Genomic DNA, 19,242 nt, shown 5'->3' with positions numbered 1-19,242 from the left:
CGTCGGCCTTCTCCGTCATCAGCTTGGAGGCCTTGAAGTAGGTCTTGATGAGCAGGTGTCCGTGTCTGGACGAGTTCCAGTAGGACCGGGGGATCTCCACCAGCCCGTAGCCCAGCAGCAGGACCAGCAGGAACAGACCCCAGGTGTTCGCTGCCGTGATCCCGATGGACTGCAGCTCGTACCTGCACACAGGAAACCACCTGATAATCTTGAGGGTCTGCAGCTAGGCTAACGTTAGCTCATCTGCACTACCTTCTACATGGTGATGGTCTGCAACTAGGCTAACGTTAGCTCATCTGTACTACCTTCTGTATGATGATGGTCTGCAGCTAGGCTAACGTTAGCTCATCTGCACTACCTTCTACATGGTGACAGTCTGCAGCTAGGCTAACATTAGCTCATCTGCACTACCTTCTGCATGGTGACGGTCTGCAGCTAGGCTAACGTTAGCTCATCTGCACTACCTTCTGCATGGTGATGGTCTGCAGCTAGGCTAACATTAGCTCTTCTGCACTACCTTCTGCATGGTGACTGTCTGCAGCTAGGCTAACATTAGCTCATCTGCACTACCTTCTGCATGGTGATGGTCTGCAGCTAGGCTAACATTAGCTCATCTGCACTACCTTCTGCATGGTGACTGTCTGCAGCTAGGCTAACGTTAGCTCATCTGCACTACCTTCTGCATGGTGACGGTCTGCAGCTAGGCTAACGTTAGCTCATCTGCACTACCTTCTGCATGGTGATGGTCTGCAGCTAGGCTAACATTAGCTCATCTGCACTACCTTCTGCATGGTGACTGTCTGCAGCTAGGCTAACGTTAGCTCATCTGCACTACCTTCTGCATGGTGACTGTCTGCAGCTAGGCTAACGTTAGCTCATCTGCACTACCTTCTGCATGGTGACTGTCTGCAGCTAGGCTAACATTAGCTCATCTGCACTACCTTCTGCATGGTGACTGTCTGCAGCTAGGCTAACATTAGCTCATCTGCACTACCTTCTGCATGGTGACGGTCTGCAGCTAGGCTAACATTAGCTCATCTGCACTACCTTCTGCATGGTGACGGTCTGCAGCTAGGCTAACATTAGCTCATCTGCACTACCTTCTGCATGGTGACGGTCTGCAGCTAGGCTAACATTAGCTCATCTGCACTACCTTCTGCATGGTGACGGTCTGCAGCTAGGCTAACATTAGCTCATCTGCACTACCTTCTGCATGGTGACGGTCTGCAGCTAGGCTAACGTTAGCTCATCTGCACTACCTTCTGCATGGTGACTGTCTGCAGCTAGGCTAACATTAGCTCATCTGCACTACCTTCTGCATGGTGATGGTCTGTAGCTAGGCTAACGTTAGCTCATCTGCAGCTAGGCTAACGTTAGCTCATCTGCACTACCTTCTGCATGGTGACGGTCTGCAGCTAGGCTAACGTTAGCTCATCTGCACTACCTTCTGCATGGTGACGGTCTGCAGCTAGGCTAACGTTAGCTCATCTCCACTACCTTCTGCATGGTGACGGTCTGCAGCTAGGCTAACGTTAGCTCATCTGCACTACCTTCTGCATGGTGATGGTCTGCAGCTAGGCTAACGTTAGCTCATCTGTACTACCTTCTGCATGGTGACGGTCTGCAGCTAGGCTAACGTTAGCTCATCTGCACTACCTTCTGCATGGTGACTGTCTGCAGCTAGGCTAACATTAGCTCATCTGCACTACCTTCTGCATGGTGATGGTCTGCAGCTAGGCTAACGTTAGCTCATCTGCACTACCTTCTGCATGGTGACTGTCTGCAGCTAGGCTAACATTAGCTCATCTGCACTACCTTCTTTATGGTGATGGTCTGCGGCTAGGCTAACATTAGCTCATCTGCACTACCTTCTGCATGGTGATGGTCTGCAGCTAGGCTAACATTAGCTCATCTGCACTACCTTCTGCATGGTGATGGTCTGTAGCTAGGCTAACGTTAGCTCATCTGCAGCTAGGCTAACGTTAGCTCATCTGCACTACCTTCTGCATGGTGATGGTCTGCAGCTAGGCTAACATTAGCTCATCTGCACTACCTTCTGCATGGTGATGGTCTGCAGCTAGGCTAACGTTAGCTCATCTGCACTACCTTCTGCATGGTGACGGTCTGCAGCTAGGCTAACGTTAGCTCATCTGCACTACCTCTGCATGGTGACGGTCTGCAGCTAGGCTAACGTTAGCTCATCTCCACTACCTTCTGCATGGTGACGGTCTGCAGCTAGGCTAACGTTAGCTCATCTGCACTACCTTCTGCATGGTGATGGTCTGCAGCTAGGCTAACGTTAGCTCATCTGTACTACCTTCTGCATGGTGACGGTCTGCAGCTAGGCTAACGTTAGCTCATCTGCACTACCTTCTGCATGGTGACTGTCTGCAGCTAGGCTAACATTAGCTCATCTGCACTACCTTCTGCATGGTGACGGTCTGCAGCTAGGCTAACGTTAGCTCATCTGCACTACCTTCTGCATGGTGACTGTCTGCAGCTAGGCTAACATTAGCTCATCTGCACTACCTTCTTTATGGTGATGGTCTGCGGCTAGGCTAACATTAGCTCATCTGCACTACCTTCTGCATGGTGATGGTCTGCAGCTAGGCTAACATTAGCTCATCTGCACTACCTTCTGCATGGTGATGGTCTGCAGCTAGGCTAACGTTAGCTCATCTGCACTACCTTCTGCATGGTGATGGTCTGCAGCTAGGCTAACGTTAGCTCATCTGCACTACCTTCTGCATGGTGACGGTCTGCAGCTAGGCTAACGTTAGCTCATCTGCACTACCTTCTGCATGGTGACGGTCTGCAGCTAGGCTAACGTTAGCTCATCTGCACTACCTTCTGCATGGTGATGGTCTGCAGCTAGGCTAACGTTAGCTCATCTGTACTATCTTCTGCATGGTGACGGTCTGCAGCTAGGCTAACGTTAGCTCATCTGCACTACCTTCTGCATGGTGACTGTCTGCAGCTAGGCTAACATTAGCTCATCTGCACTACCTTCTGCATGGTGACGGTCTGCAGCTAGGCTAACGTTAGCTCATCTGCACTACCTTCTGCATGGTGACTGTCTGCAGCTAGGCTAACATTAGCTCATCTGCACTACCTTCTTTATGGTGATGGTCTGCGGCTAGGCTAACATTAGCTCATCTGCACTACCTTCTGCATGGTGATGGTCTGCAGCTAGGCTAACGTTAGCTCATCTGCACTACCTTCTGCATGGTGACGGTCTGCAGCTAGGCTAACGTTAGCTCATCTCCACTACCTTCTGCATGGTGACGGTCTGCAGATAGGCTAACGTTAGCTCATCTGCACTACCTTCTGCATGGTGACGGTCTGCAGCTAGGCTAACGTTAGCTCATCTGCACTACCTTCTGCATGGTGACGGTCTGCAGCTAGGCTAACGTTAGCTCATCTGCACTACCTTCTGCATGGTGACGGTCTGCAGCTAGGCTAACGTTAGCTCATCTCCACTACCTTCTGCATGGTGACGGTCTGCAGCTAGGCTAACGTTAGCTCATCTGCACTACCTTCTGCATGGTGACGGTCTGCAGCTAGGCTAACGTTAGCTCATCTGCACTACCTTCTGCATGGTGATGGTCTGCAGCTAGGCTAACGTTAGCTCATCTGTACTACCTTCTGCATGGTGACGGTCTGCAGCTAGGCTAACGTTAGCTCATCTGCACTACCTTCTGCATGGTGACTGTCTGCAGCTAGGCTAACATTAGCTCATCTGCACTACCTTCTGCATGGTGACGGTCTGCAGCTAGGCTAACGTTAGCTCATCTGCACTACCTTCTGCATGGTGACTGTCTGCAGCTAGGCTAACATTAGCTCATCTGCACTACCTTCTTTATGGTGATGGTCTGCGGCTAGGCTAACATTAGCTCATCTGCACTACCTTCTGCATGGTGATGGTCTGCAGCTAGGCTAACATTAGCTCATCTGCACTACCTTCTGCATGGTGATGGTCTGCAGCTAGGCTAACGTTAGCTCATCTGCACTACCTTCTGCATGGTGATGGTCTGCAGCTAGGCTAACGTTAGCTCATCTGCACTACCTTCTGCATGGTGACGGTCTGCAGCTAGGCTAACGTTAGCTCATCTGCACTACCTTCTGCATGGTGACGGTCTGCAGCTAGGCTAACGTTAGCTCATCTGCACTACCTTCTGCATGGTGATGGTCTGCAGCTAGGCTAACGTTAGCTCATCTGTACTACCTTCTGCATGGTGACGGTCTGCAGCTAGGCTAACGTTAGCTCATCTGCACTACCTTCTGCATGGTGACTGTCTGCAGCTAGGCTAACATTAGCTCATCTGCACTACCTTCTGCATGGTGACGGTCTGCAGCTAGGCTAACGTTAGCTCATCTGCACTACCTTCTGCATGGTGACTGTCTGCAGCTAGGCTAACATTAGCTCATCTGCACTACCTTCTTTATGGTGATGGTCTGCGGCTAGGCTAACATTAGCTCATCTGCACTACCTTCTGCATGGTGATGGTCTGCAGCTAGGCTACGTTAGCTCATCTGCACTACCTTCTGCATGGTGACGGTCTGCAGCTAGGCTAACGTTAGCTCATCTGCACTACCTTCTGCATGGTGACTGTCTGCAGCTAGGCTAACATTAGCTCATCTGCACTACCTTCTGCATGGTGATGGTCTGCAGCTAGGCTAACGTTAGCTCATCTGCACTACCTTCTGCATGGTGACTGTCTGCAGCTAGGCTAACATTAGCTCATCTGCACTACCTTCTTTATGGTGATGGTCTGCGGCTAGGCTAACATTAGCTCATCTGCACTACCTTCTGCATGGTGATGGTCTGCAGCTAGGCTAACATTAGCTCATCTGCACTACCTTCTGCATGGTGACGGTCTGCAGCTAGGCTAACGTTAGCTCATCAGCACTACCTTCTGCATGGTGACTGTCTGCAGCTAGGCTAACATTAGCTCATCTGCACTACCTTCTGCATGGTGATGGTCTGCAGCTAGGCTAACGTTAGCTCATCTGCCACTACCTTCTGCATGGTGATGGTCTGCAGCTAGGCTAACATTAGCTCATCTGCACTACCTTCTGCATGGTGATGGTCTGCAGCTAGGCTAACATTAGCTCATCTGCACTACCTTCTGCATGGTGATGGTCTGCAGCTAGGCTAACGTAGCTCATCTGCACTACCTTCTGCATGGTGACGGTCTGCAGCTAGGCTAACATTAGCTCATCTGCACTACCTTCTGCATGGTGATGGGTCTGCAGCTAGGCTAACGTTAGCTCATCTGCACTACCTTCTGCATGGTGATGGTCTGCAGCTAGGCTAACATTAGCTCATCTGCACTACCTTCTGCATGGTGACGGTCTGCAGCTAGGCTAACATTAGCTCATCTGCACTACCTTCTGCATGGTGACGGTCTGCAGCTAGGCTAACATTAGCTCATCTGCACTACCTTCTGCATGGTGACGGTCTGCAGCTAGGCTAACATTAGCTCATCTGCACTACCTTCTGCATGGTGATGGTCTGCAGCTAGGCTAACGTTAGCTCATCTGCACTACCTTCTGCATGGTGACGGTCTGCAGCTAGGCTAACATTAGCTCATCTGCACTACCTTCTGCATGGTGATGGTCTGCAGCTAGGCTAACATTAGCTCATCTGCACTACCTTCTGCATGGTGATGGTCTGCAGCTAGGCTAACATTAGCTCATCTGCACTACCTTCTGCATGGTGATGGTCTGCAGCTAGGCTAACGTTAGCTCATCTGCACTACCTTCTGCATGGTGACGGTCTGCAGCTAGGCTAACGTTAGCTCATCTGCACTACCTTCTGCATGGTGACTGTCTGCAGCTAGGCTAACATTAGCTCATCTGCACTACCTTCTGCATGGTGATGGTCTGCAGCTAGGCTAACGTTAGCTCATCTGCACTACCTTCTGCATGGTGACTGTCTGCAGCTAGGCTAACATTAGCTCATCTGCACTACCTTCTTTATGGTGATGGTCTGCGGCTAGGCTAACATTAGCTCATCTGCACTACCTTCTGCATGGTGATGGTCTGCAGCTAGGCTAACATTAGCTCATCTGCACTACCTTCTGCATGGTGACGGTCTGCAGCTAGGCTAACGTTAGCTCATCAGCACTACCTTCTGCATGGTGACTGTCTGCAGCTAGGCTAACATTAGCTCATCTGCACTACCTTCTGCATGGTGATGGTCTGCAGCTAGGCTAACGTTAGCTCATCTGCACTACCTTCTGCATGGTGATGGTCTGCAGCTAGGCTAACATTAGCTCATCTGCACTACCTTCTGCATGGTGATGGTCTGCAGCTAGGCTAACATTAGCTCATCTGCACTACCTTCTGCATGGTGATGGTCTGCAGCTAGGCTAACGTTAGCTCATCTGCACTACCTTCTGCATGGTGACGGTCTGCAGCTAGGCTAACATTAGCTCATCTGCACTACCTTCTGCATGGTGATGGTCTGCAGCTAGGCTAACGTTAGCTCATCTGCACTACCTTCTGCATGGTGATGGTCTGCAGCTAGGCTAACATTAGCTCATCTGCACTACCTTCTGCATGGTGACGGTCTGCAGCTAGGCTAACATTAGCTCATCTGCACTACCTTCTGCATGGTGACGGTCTGCAGCTAGGCTAACATTAGCTCATCTGCACTACCTTCTGCATGGTGACGGTCTGCAGCTAGGCTAACATTAGCTCATCTGCACTACCTTCTGCATGGTGATGGTCTGCAGCTAGGCTAACGTTAGCTCATCTGCACTACCTTCTGCATGGTGACGGTCTGCAGCTAGGCTAACATTAGCTCATCTGCACTACCTTCTGCATGGTGATGGTCTGCAGCTAGGCTAACATTAGCTCATCTGCACTACCTTCTGCATGGTGATGGTCTGCAGCTAGGCTAACATTAGCTCATCTGCACTACCTTCTGCATGGTGACGGTCTGCAGCTAGGCTAATTTGCTGATATGGTAGAAATAAAACAGTTCCTTCATGAAACTGCTCACAGAGAGGTCTGTGTTTTCATGATTTCTGGTGCTGTCACAGTCTAGATAGCGGTTTTAGGGAGGATAGCTGTTTGTCCTCAGGTGAGACGCCTGCACTCACCAGGACAGGTGCCACTCCGGGTGAACAGCCACGTAGATGAGCAGTGAGCCAAAGATCAGTAGGTAGGTCCCGTAGTAAATGGCGTTCTCGATCAGAGCCGTCTTAATTTTGCCCGTAATAGAGAATCCTCCGGAGCGAGCATAGGACTGCATGAAGGGCAGCAGCAGCCTGAAACACAGGTCAGTATACATATATACACACACACACATATACACTTCTACACACACACAGGAACCCACCAGGTGAGGCACTGGGACGTCCAGTACACCACCCTCCAGAACACCGGCATGATGCCGTCAGGGATGTAGCTCCACGGCTTGTAGCATGGCTTCACAGTGCTGTCAGAGAGGAGTCAGCAGAGACATGACTCATAATGACATGATATCATAATAACATATAGTTTGATGTGTTCACACAGCAGAGACGACCCTAGAGGGTACGAGCGCCAGGGACTCACCTCTTGGTGGGCGTGGCAGACATGTTGGCGTCCGTGTGATTGGCTGAAGGGCTGAGGGAGGGGGCGGCCTCTTCGTGGTCTATCTTACACTGCTTATAGATGGTCTGTGGGGACACACAGGGGTTATCAGAGACTGAGGGACAGACAGGGGGTATCAGAGACTGAGGGACAGACAGGGGGTATCAGAGACTGAGGGACAGACGGGGGTATTAGAGACTGAGGGACAGACAGGGGGTATCAGGGACTGAGGGACAGACAGGAGGTATCAGAGATTGAGGGACAGACAGGGGGTATCAGAGACTGAGGGACAGACAGGGGTTATCAGAGACTGAGGGACAGACAGGGGGTATCAGAGACTGAGGGACAGACAGGGGTTATCAGAGACTGAGGGACAGACAGGGGGTATCAGAGACTGAGGGACAGACAGGGGTTGTCAGAGACTGAGGGACAGACAGGGGGTATCAGAGACTGAGGGACAGACAGGGGGTATCAGAGACTGAGGGACAGACAGGGGGTATCAGAGACTGAGGGACAGACAGGGGGGTATCAGAGACTGAGGGACAGACAGGGGTTATCAGAGACTGAGGGACAGACAGGGGTTATCAGAGACTGAGGGACAGACAGGGGGTATCAGAGACTGAGGGACAGACAGGGGGTATCAGAGACTGAGGGACAGACAGGGGGTATCAGAGACTGAGGGACAGACAGGGGTTATCAGAGACTGAGGGACAGACAGGGGGTATCAGAGACTTTGAGGGACAGACAGGGGTTATCAGAGACTGAGGGACAGACAGGGGGTATCAGGGACTGAGGGACAGACAGGAGGTATCAGAGACTGAGGGACAGACAGGGGGTATCAGAGACTGAGGGACAGACAGGGGTTATCAGAGACTGAGGGACAGACAGGGGGTATCAGAGACTGAGGGACAGACAGGGGTTGTCAGAGACTGAGGGACAGACAGGGGTTGTCAGAGACTGAGGGACAGACAGGGGGTATCAGAGACTGAGGGACAGACAGGGGGTATCAGAGACTGAGGGACAGACAGGGGTTATCAGAGACTGAGGGACAGACAGGGGGTATCAGAGACTGAGGGACAGACAGGGGGTATCAGAGACTGAGGGACAGACAGGGGGTATCAGAGACTTTGAGGGACAGACAGGGGGTATCAGAGACTGAGGGACAGACAGGGGGTATCAGGGACTGAGGGACAGACAGGGGTTATCAGAGACTGAGGGACAGACAGGGGGTATCAGAGACTTTGAGGGACAGACAGGGGGTATCAGAGACTGAGGGACAGACAGGGGTATCAGAGACTGAGGGACAGACAGGGGGTATCAGGGACTGAGGGACAGACAGGGGTTATCAGAGACTGAGGGACAGACAGGGGGGTATCAGAGACTTTGAGGGACAGACAGGGGTTATCAGAGACTGAGGGACAGACAGGGGGTATCAGGGACTGAGGGACAGACAGGGGGTATCAGAGACTGAGGGACAGACAGGGGGTATCAGAGACTTTGAGGGATAGACAGGGGTTATCAGAGACTGAGGGACAGACAGGGGGTATCAGGGACTGAGGGACAGACAGGGGGTATCAGGGACTCTGAGGGACAGACAGGGGGTATCAGGGTCACTGAGGGACAGACAGGGGGTATCAGGGACTCTGAGGGACAGACAGGGGGTATCAGGCACTCTGAGGGACAGACAGGGGGGTATCAGGGACTGAGGGACAGACAGGGGGTATCAGGGACTCTGAGGGACAGACAGGGGGTATCAGGCACTCTGAGGGACAGACAGGGGGTATCAGGGACTCTGAGGGACAGACAGGGGGTATCAGGGACTCTGAGGGACAGACAGGGGGTATCAGGGACTCTGAGGGACAGACAGGGGGTATCAAGGAGTCTGAGGGACAGACAGGGGGGTATCAGGGACTCTGAGGGACAGACAGGGGGTATCAGGGACTCTGAGGGACAGACAGGGAGTATCAGGGACTCTTAGGGACAGACAGGGGGTATCAGAGACTCTGAGGGACAGACAGGGGGTATCAGGGACTCTGAGGGACAGACAGGGGGTATCAGAGACTCTGAGGGACAGACAGGGGGTATCAGGGACTCTGAGGGACAGACAGGGGGTATCAGGGACTCTGAGGGACAGACAGGGGGTATCAGGGACTCTGAGGGACAGACAGGGGGTATCAGAGACTGAGGGACAGACAGGGGTATCAGAGACTTTGAGGGACAGACAGGGGGTATCAGAGACTGAGGGACAGACAGGGGGTATCAGGGACTGAGGGACAGACAGGGGTTATCAGAGACTGAGGGACAGACAGGGGGTATCAGAGACTTTGAGGGACAGACAGGGGGTATCAGAGACTGAGGGACAGACAGGGGGTATCAGAGACTGAGGGACAGACAGGGGGTATCAGGGACTGAGGGACAGACAGGGGTTATCAGAGACTGAGGGACAGACAGGGGGTATCAGGCACTCTGAGGGACAGACAGGGGGTATCAGGGACTGAGGGACAGACAGGGGGTATCAGGGACTCTGAGGGACAGACAGGGGGTATCAGGCACTCTGAGGGACAGACAGGGGGTATCAGGGACTCTGAGGGACAGACAGGGGGTATCAGGGACTCTGAGGGACAGACAGGGGGTATCAGGGACTCTGAGGGACAGACAGGGGGTATCAGGGACTCTGAGGGGACAGACAGGGGGTATCAGGGACTCTGAGGGACAGACAGGGGGTATCAGGGACTCTGAGGGACAGACAGGGAGTATCAGGGACTCTTAGGGACAGACAGGGGGTATCAGAGACTCTGAGGGACAGACAGGGGGTATCAGGGACTCTGAGGGACAGACAGGGGGTATCAGAGACTCTGAGGGACAGACAGGGGGTATCAGGGACTCTGAGGGACAGACAGGGGGTATCAGGGACTCTGAGGGACAGACAGGGGGTATCAGGGACTCTGAGGGACAGACAGGGGGTATCAGGGACTCTGAGGGACAGACAGGGAGTATCAGGGACTCTTAGGGACAGACAGGGGGTATCAGGGACTCTGAGGGACAGACAGGGGGTATCAGGGACTCTGAGGGACAGACAGGGGGTATCAGGGACTCTGAGGGACAGACAGGGGGTATCAGGGACTCTGAGGGACAGACAGGGGGTATCAGGGACTCTGAGGGACAGACAGGGGGTATCAGGGACTCTTAGGGACAGACCGTGCTGACGTCCAGCGGCAGGATGAAGACGATGAGGAAGCACAGGTACCAGGCCAGCAGGGTGCCGAACAGAACCATGCGCTGCTGCTTCCTGAAGTCTCCATACCGGTGCAGGAGGAAGAGGGCGAGGAAGAAGACCACCACGATCTCTAGAGCCAGAGCCAGAGCACTCATGCTGCTGCTGCAACACATACATATAACTATTATATATAACTATATACATCAGGTATAACTATACATATCATATATACTATACATATATAATAGGGGTCCAGTGTTTCCCCTATATACAAATAGTGGCGGCGCAGCGCCGCTGCTGAAATATGCGCGCCGCTGCTGAAATATGCGCGCCGCTGCTCGGGGGCGTCAGCCAGGTACCCAAAAAAAATAAATAAATAAATAGTTTTATTTTTAACTTTTTTTTTTTAATTAAAAATAATAATAATTGGCGACCCTTTTTCATTTTGGATTGTTTGTTATGTGGATCTGTAGTATTTGTGTTACTGTATGTTCAATAAAGGTGTATTTTGGCTAAAGCTTGAGACATTGCCACTGTATACTGGCAGGGCCGATTTTTGGCATAGGCGACATATGGGGGGGGGATCTGGGGGGCGCTGCGCTGGCAGCTCTGGGAGGGGAACAAACATTTTTAACCGTTGGCGCTCATCCTAATTTTCGGCCTTGATGTAACAACATTCATAATTAAGTAAATGTAACACCCTTTTCACCCCGGTTACACTTTTCATTTGCCCTGTACGAATTATACACAAATTACTAATGATGTAAACACATATTTCCAAGGCACTCCTTTATAATTATTAGGATCAATAAAAACAGGTTTGAAATCATTCCAGTGTATACTATAGGACAGAAAACCAGACATATCGTTTAAAGTTGGAGAGATACAAACATATGCATAAATAAATAAATGTTAACTGGGTAAAATAAGATATGAATGAACAACAAAAATAAAATAAGTTACATGTATTTGTTATTGGCTATGGGTTATTGGTTATGTTCACATACTTATTGATTAATAAAATGCAAATCTTTTTCATATGGGTGTTTAGAGTTCCCCTAGATCAGGTCTCTAGTAATTGTGTGCTCAAACTGCACCAGATTGAAGCATTTTACTTTAAAATGTTCAAAAAAATCTTCCCGGGGGGGCAGACCCCCGGACCCCCCTAGAGGATGTGACGTCCACCCCCCAATTAAAACATGTTCAAACAATACTGAATACATTTGAAGCCATTTTGACATCTATTACCTATGTCAATAAGTTTCTGTTTTTGTAGTGTATTTGTCTTTTGTAGAGATTTTTCATTTATTCTTTATATATAAAATCTCGCCTAGGGCAGCAAATAGTCTAGACCCGGCCCTGGTGCTAGGCCTCAAGAGCCTTTCTTGTGCTGGCAGACACATAGAAACAAATAGTCTAGAACCGGCCCTGGTGCTAGGCCTCAAGAGCCTTTCTTGTGCTGGCAGACACATAGAAACTAATAGTCTAGAACCGGCCCTGGTGCTAGGCCTCAAGAGCCTTTCTTGTGCTGGCAGACACATAGAAACTAATAGTCTAGACCCGGCCCTGGTGCTAGGCCTCAAGAGCCTTTCTTGTGCTGGCAGACACATAGAAACAAATAGTCTAGACCCGGCCCTGGTGCTAGGCCTCAAGAGCCTTTCTTGTGCTGGCAGACACATAGAAACTAATAGTCTAGAACCGGCCCTGGTGCTAGGCCTCAAGAGCCTTTCTTGTGCTGGCAGACACATAGAAACTAATAGTCTAGACCCGGCCCCTGGTGCTAGGCCTCAAGAGCCTTTCTTGTGCTGGCAGACACATAGAAACTAATAGTCTAGAACCGGCCCTGGTGCTAGGCCTCAAGAGCCTTTCTTGTGCTGGCAGACACATAGAAACTAATAGTCTAGACCCGGCCCTGGTGCTAGGCCTCAAGAGCCTTTCTTGTGCTGGCAGACACATAGAAACTAATGGCGCATTTCCATTGCAGCGCGTAGCTCGCTTTAAGCGTGCCGTGTCGTGCCGTCCCCTTTTTTGGTTGTGCTTCCACTAGGCCTCGTTCCGGCGCGGCACGGCGCGGGGCCACTTTTTCCCCTCTTTTCTAGCCCTAGAAAATTGTGGTTCTAACGGGGCCAACAAACAGGACTGAGTCGGGCTGAGTATGCTAAACTAGAGAGAGGAGCGCTGGCAAGAGGGCTAGAACTACAACAAGATGGACATATTTGACCGTGATTTAATTGTAATACACGTTTCAAAATGATGCCGAAGTAACAACATACTGATACCGGTTAGTAAAAACCATGAATTAATGCTTTGTCAAGTCTGCAGACAGACGGCAGGCGAAAAACCTTTTAAAATTCGTGTTTTTCTAGATGGAGATTGGCTAAGCTAACGCAGTATATGCCCCGACCGTCCACACTCACAACAACGGCCTATACAGACATAAATAAAGCAGCGACTGTATTCACCATGACACAGGCAGTCTGTGGTGTGTACTTGTTTAACTTTTGTCGAGTTTCTGAACATATATAAGGAGCTGTGAGCTCTGAGTGCTCACAGCTAACGGCTGTGTTGTGTTTCTGGATTTCTCATTGAAGATGACGTCACGGCTCCGCCTACACTGCGTTACTATAGTAACTACCCCAGTTCCTAAACTGTAATGGAAGCGCAGCATGAAGTGAGTCGGCCCTGTTAAGGCCCAACGCGGCCAAGCCGTACCGAGCCGTACCGAGTGTGGCCGAGGCCGACCGTGTAGTGGAAATGTGCCATAATAGTCTAGACCCGGCCCTGGTGCTAGGCCTCAAGAGCCTTTCTTGTGCTGGCAGACACATAGAAACTAATAGTCTAGAACCGGCCCTGGTGCTACGCCTCAAGAGCCTTTCTTGTGCTGGCAGACACATAGAAACAAATAGTCTAGAACCGGCCCTGGTGCTAGGCCTCAAGAGCCTTTCTTGTGCTGGCAGACACATAGAAACTAATAGTCTAGAACCGGCCCTGGTTGCTAGGCCTCAAGAGCCTTTCTTGTGCTGGCAGACACATAGAACTAATAGTCTAGACCCGGCCCTGGTGCTAGGCCTCAAGAGCCTTTCTTGTGCTGGCAGACACATAGAAACTAATAGTCTAGACCCGGCCCTGGTGCTAGGCCTCAAGAGCCTTTCTTGTGCTGGCAGACACATAGAAACAAATAGTCTAGAACCGGCCCTGGTGCTAGGCCTCAGAGCCTTTCTTGTGCTGGCAGACACATAGAAACTAATAGTCTAGACCCGGCCCTGGTGCTAGGCCTCAAGAGCCTTTCTTGTGCTGGCAGACAAATAGAAACTAATAGTCTAGAACCGGCCCTGGTGCTAGGCCTCAAGAGCCTTTCTTGTGCTGGCAGACAAATAGAAACAAATAGTCTATAACCGGCCCTGGTGCTAGGCCTCAAGAGCCTTTCTTGTGCTGGCAGACACATAGAAACTAATAGTCTAGACCCGGCCCTGGTGCTAGGGCCTCAAGAGCCTTTCTTGTGCTGGCAGACACATAGAAACTAATAGTCTAGACCCGGCCCTGGTGCTAGGCCTCAAGAGCCTTTCTTGTGCTGGCAGACACATAGAAACTAATAGTCTAGACCCGGCCCTGGTGCTCGGCCTCAAGAGCCTTTCTTGTGCTGGCAGACACATAGAAACTAATAGTCTAGAAACCGGCCCTGGTGCTAGGCCTCAAGAGCCTTTCTTGTGCTGGCAGACACATAGAAACTAATAGTCTAGAACCGGCCCTGGTGCTAGGCCTCAAGAGCCTTTCTTGTGCTGGCAGACACATAGAAACTAATAGTCTAGAACCGGCCCTGGTGCTAGGCCTCAAGAGCCTTTCTTGTGCTGGCAGACACATAGAAACAAATAGTCTAGAACCGGCCCTGGTGCTAGGCCTCAAGAGCCTTTCTTGTGCTGGCAGACACATAGAAACTAATAGTCTAGAACCGGCCCTGGTGCTAGGCCTCAAGAGCCTTTCTTGTGCTGGCAGACACATAGAAACTAATAGTCTAGAACCGGCCCTGGTGCTAGGCCTCAAGAGCCTTTCTTGTGCTGGCAGACACATAGAAACTAATAGTCTAGAACCGGCCCTGGTGCTACGCCTCAAGAGCCTTTCTTGTGCTGGCAGACACATAGAAACTAATAGTCTAGAACCGGCCCTGGTGCTAGGCCTCAAGAGCCTTTCTTGTGCTGGCAGACACATAGAAACTAATAGTCTAGAACCGGCCCTGGTGCTACGCCTCAAGAGCCTTTCTTGTGCTGGCAGACACATAGAAACTAATAGTCTAGACCCGGCCCTGGTGCTAGGCCTCAAGAGCCTTTCTTGTGCTGGCAGACACATAGAAACTAATAGTCTAGAACCGGCCCTGGTGCTAGGCCTCAAGAGCCTTTCTTGTGCTGGCAGACACATAGAAACTAATAGTCTAGACCCGGCCCTGGTGCTAGGCCTCAAGAGCCTTTCTTGTGCTGGCAGACACATAGAAACTAATAGTCTAGAACCGGCCCTGGTGCTACGCCTCAAGAGCCTTTCTTGTGCTGGCAGACACATAGAAACTAATAGTCTAGACCCGGCCCTGGTGCTAGGCCTCAAGAGCCTTTCTTGTGCTGGCAGACACATAGAAACTAATTGGCGGGGCGCACTTCGCACACACAGGTTGATATTATGTGAAGCTCATTAGCTAGCCAACATGCATCTAGCTAATGTTAGCAACATATTAGAAGTGAGGCTACTAGACTAACGTTAGGTCTACTGTCATAGCCTCACTTTGAATATTTTGCAAAACATTAGCTAGCACTAGTGTTTTGCAGTTGCTAGCAGCTTATTGGGATGTGATGCTAGATAGACAGGCATTGTTTTGATATAATAAATGAAGCATTATTGTTAGTTAAGCATGTCAGCCCCACTTTGAACTCTCTGTCTCTCTAACTCATTGCAGATGGCTGCACTAAAGAAAAGGGCACAGAGAGGAAACCAGTTGTAAGATGTTTAAAAGTTCATTAAACATAATATATGATTAAATGCATTTCAAAGAAGTTGTGTTGGAGTTTGTTATTCTACATTTTGACACCAAGATTTTCTGATTTTACTGCAAATGTATATCGGTTCCAAATATCGGTTATCGGTCTCCTTGATTACTAATAATCGGTATCGGCCTTGAAAAAGCCATATCGGTCGATCCCTAATATATAAACTACACACATCTATAACTATACATATATAACTACACACATCTATAACTACACACATCTATAACTTTACACATCATATATAACTATACATATATAACTATACACATCATATATAACTATACATATATAACTATACTATATAAACTATACACATCATATAAAAATCATATATAAACTATACACATCATATATAACTATACATATATAACTATGCACATCATATATAACTATACATATATAACTATACACATCATATATAACTATACATATATAACTATACATATATAACTATACACATCATATATAACTACACACATCATATATAACTTTAAATATAATATATATAACAACAAAGCCTTTAGTAAAAACAATAACAATCACCGCTGATCACCATGAGAGACAGGTGAGCAGGAGACATGAGGAGCAACTGAGAGACAGGTGAGCAGGAGACATGAGGAGCAGCTGAGAGACAGGTGAGCAGGAGACATGAGGAGCAACTGAGAGACATGAGGAGCAGCTGAGAGACAGGTGAGCAGGAGACATGAGGAGCAACTGAGAGACAGGTGAGCAGGAGACATGAGGAGCAACTGAGAGACAGGTGAGCAGGAGACATGAGGAGCAACTGAGAGACATGAGGAGCAGCTGAGAGACAGGTGAGCAGGAGACATGAGGAGCAACTGAGAGACAGGTGAGCAGGAGACATGAGGAGCAGCTGAGAGACAGGTGAGCAGGAGACATGAGGAGCAGCTGAGAGACAGGTGAGCAGGAGACATGAGGAGCAACTGAGAGACAGGTGAGCAGGAGACATGAGGAGCAGCTGAGAGACAGGTGAGCAGGAGACATGAGGAGCAACTGAGAGACAGGTGAGCAGGAGACATGAGGAGCAGCTGAGAGACAGGTGAGCAGGAGACATGAGGAGCAGCTGAGAGACAGGTGAGCAGGAGACACATGAGGAAGCAGCTGAGAGGACAGGTGAGCAGGAGACATGAGGAGCAATGAGAGGACAGGTGAGCAGGAGACATGAGGAGCAGCTGAGAGACAGGTGAGCAGGAGACATGAGGAGCAACTGAGAGACAGGTGAGCAGGAGACATGAGGAGCAGCTGAGAGACAGGTGAGCAGGAGACATGAGGAGCAACTGAGAGACATGAGGAGCAGCTGAGAGACAGGTGAGCAGGAGACATGAGGAGCAATTGAGAGACAGGTGAGCAGGAGACATGAGGAGCAGCTGAGAGACACAATTTAAACCAACACAGATTCGTTGAGTGTGAAAGTGATTCTGATAATAAATGTAATTATCACCGAAGATACGGCTAATGTTAGCTTCGTTAGCTCTCTGTTAGCTACCTGATGCTAACACCGCTTTAACAGATATCTTCGAACATATTAAAAGCTGTTTATATAAAGACTCTTACCGGAGTGAAACGGCTCTTCCAGACCTTTTGGGGTGTATGCTACGCAAATGAATAACTGTGTTTTCCTCCGTGTTCTATCATTAAAGGTAAAATAATATAATAATAAACAACAGCAGTTTACAGTCACATCCGGGTTCTCCAACCGGGATGGAGGATGACGTCAGATGTGTGTAACCTCTGCGCATGCGCGTTTCGTTTGTCCTCACATGCTAACGGATTATAATCAAAAAGAGAAATATGAACGTTAGTTTTTACTGAAATGATGAAATAAAGTCAACATTTCACAGTCTTTACTGAGCTGTGTGGGGTTTGTTCAACTTTTAAAAGATGTTTGAATGGTGATATACACAGTGATAGATGTTAAGGACTAACGTTTATAATAAATACATTTGTATTGATTTTAAGATCTTTTCATACAATCATACGTATTGGGATCATTTGTATTAATGTGGACCGGAGGGAGAGGGTGATGAGCATAAGTTTCACTTTCCTTTTTTATTTCAATTCCAACTTTGGTCATGAAGAATATGTTTCTCTGTTGTCCCCGTTCATAAAGCATAACAGCATCAGAGCACGGTGCAGAGTCTCTAGATGAGTTTACAGTAGTCCCTCGTTCTTATTAAACATCCATGTTGTAGTCCGCTGTATAGAAAACTGTAGTTTCCATAGTTTCCCCACAGCAGCAGACGCACATTCATGACGTCCGCTGGCGCATCATAAACACGTCAGATAGTGGAAGTGCAGTCGATTCTCTAAAGTACCGCAGTCTCTTCTCCTAAGTCCTTTTGAATTCTCCTATCCACTATCCCTTAACCCCGTGACCTTTCACTCAGAGGTCAAGGGTTAGACGATAGGGTTAGAATTTAGGAGCTGATTTTTGGATTATCCGACCGCAACCCTACTTTCCTCCTACAGACAGAATGGGACATGTAATAATACAATAAAATGATATCTCACGCTATAAATCTGTAGCTCACTGTTCCTCAGGCTCACACATATAGTCACACAATTAAATAACCTGTATTAACATTCCACAACTAGGGTTAGGGGGTTAGGTTAAGGGGCTACTTACCACTAGGAGTGGAGGGTCAGTGTGGTATTTTGTATGTATGCAAGTAGGTAGAAAGTATGAGCCTCCAGGCATCTCAACTCTCTGTCCAACAGCGCCCTCTGGCTACAGTAACAGGACACAACAGTTAGGTTAGGGGTTAGGGTTTTTGGGAGCGCAGCGTGGTGCACGGGCTCTCGGCAGTGGCGGCGCCAGGGTATGGCTGGGGTAGGCTACAGCCATACCAAGAAATGGCTTAGCCCCACCTTAGCCCCACCATGTAAAGTGATGTTAAAGTAAGCAAATTCAATTAAATAATAAGCTAAATGCAAAATGTTGAGAACACGGATTGCGAAAATATACGGGTCGTGTCCACAACACACAAACTGATCCTGCTGTAACAACAAGTGCACGTTACTGATGCAATATGGTTGAGACCATTCGGGCTTATAGAAGAGGGGTGCAAGGAATAGTCTAAGTAGTGGGGGAGTTTTAAACACTAAAGGTGTGGAAATTCTCTGGCGTTATAATATCAGCGCGGCCGCGGTCAGATCAAAATGCCTCCGAATGCAATTTGAATAGACCTACAGCCAATCAGAGCAACGCAACGTTGGATCTGCGTCATGCCTTACTGATTGAGATCAGTCGAAACCGCCATTCAGTATCCCCATTGGATCTTCAACGTGTACTATCATACGTCCGTTCACAGTGATCCCTTTTTATTTACTACAAGACAAATGTGCCGTTTTATTTCATACAGTTCCATTTTGATTGAGACAGGGAAATAA

At 49.3% G+C, this 19,242-nt stretch overlaps 1 protein-coding gene across 2 annotated transcripts; it reads right to left on the bottom strand.

Annotated features, from left to right (window-relative positions):
- On the bottom strand, window positions 1–17,566 carry LOC117479843 (G-protein coupled receptor-associated protein LMBRD2B-like; the record flags this gene model as incomplete). Of its 2 annotated transcripts, none has more annotated exon segments than XM_034126943.1 (6): window positions 1–182; window positions 7,110–7,277; window positions 7,349–7,447; window positions 7,567–7,670; window positions 10,783–10,963; window positions 17,407–17,566. In XM_034126943.1, coding segments are annotated over 5 exon segments (727 nt in total), but the record flags the coding sequence as incomplete, so codon positions are not given.
- Window positions 17,567–19,242: the final 1,676 nt, after the last annotated feature.

This window comes from Trematomus bernacchii, unplaced genomic scaffold (genome assembly GCF_902827165.1).
Source record: "Trematomus bernacchii unplaced genomic scaffold, fTreBer1.1, whole genome shotgun sequence".
Classification (NCBI taxonomy): Eukaryota; Metazoa; Chordata; class Actinopteri; order Perciformes; family Nototheniidae; genus Trematomus; species Trematomus bernacchii.
The sequence above is the reverse complement of the archived record's forward strand: the minus strand, read 5'-3'. Positions and strand labels throughout refer to the sequence as shown.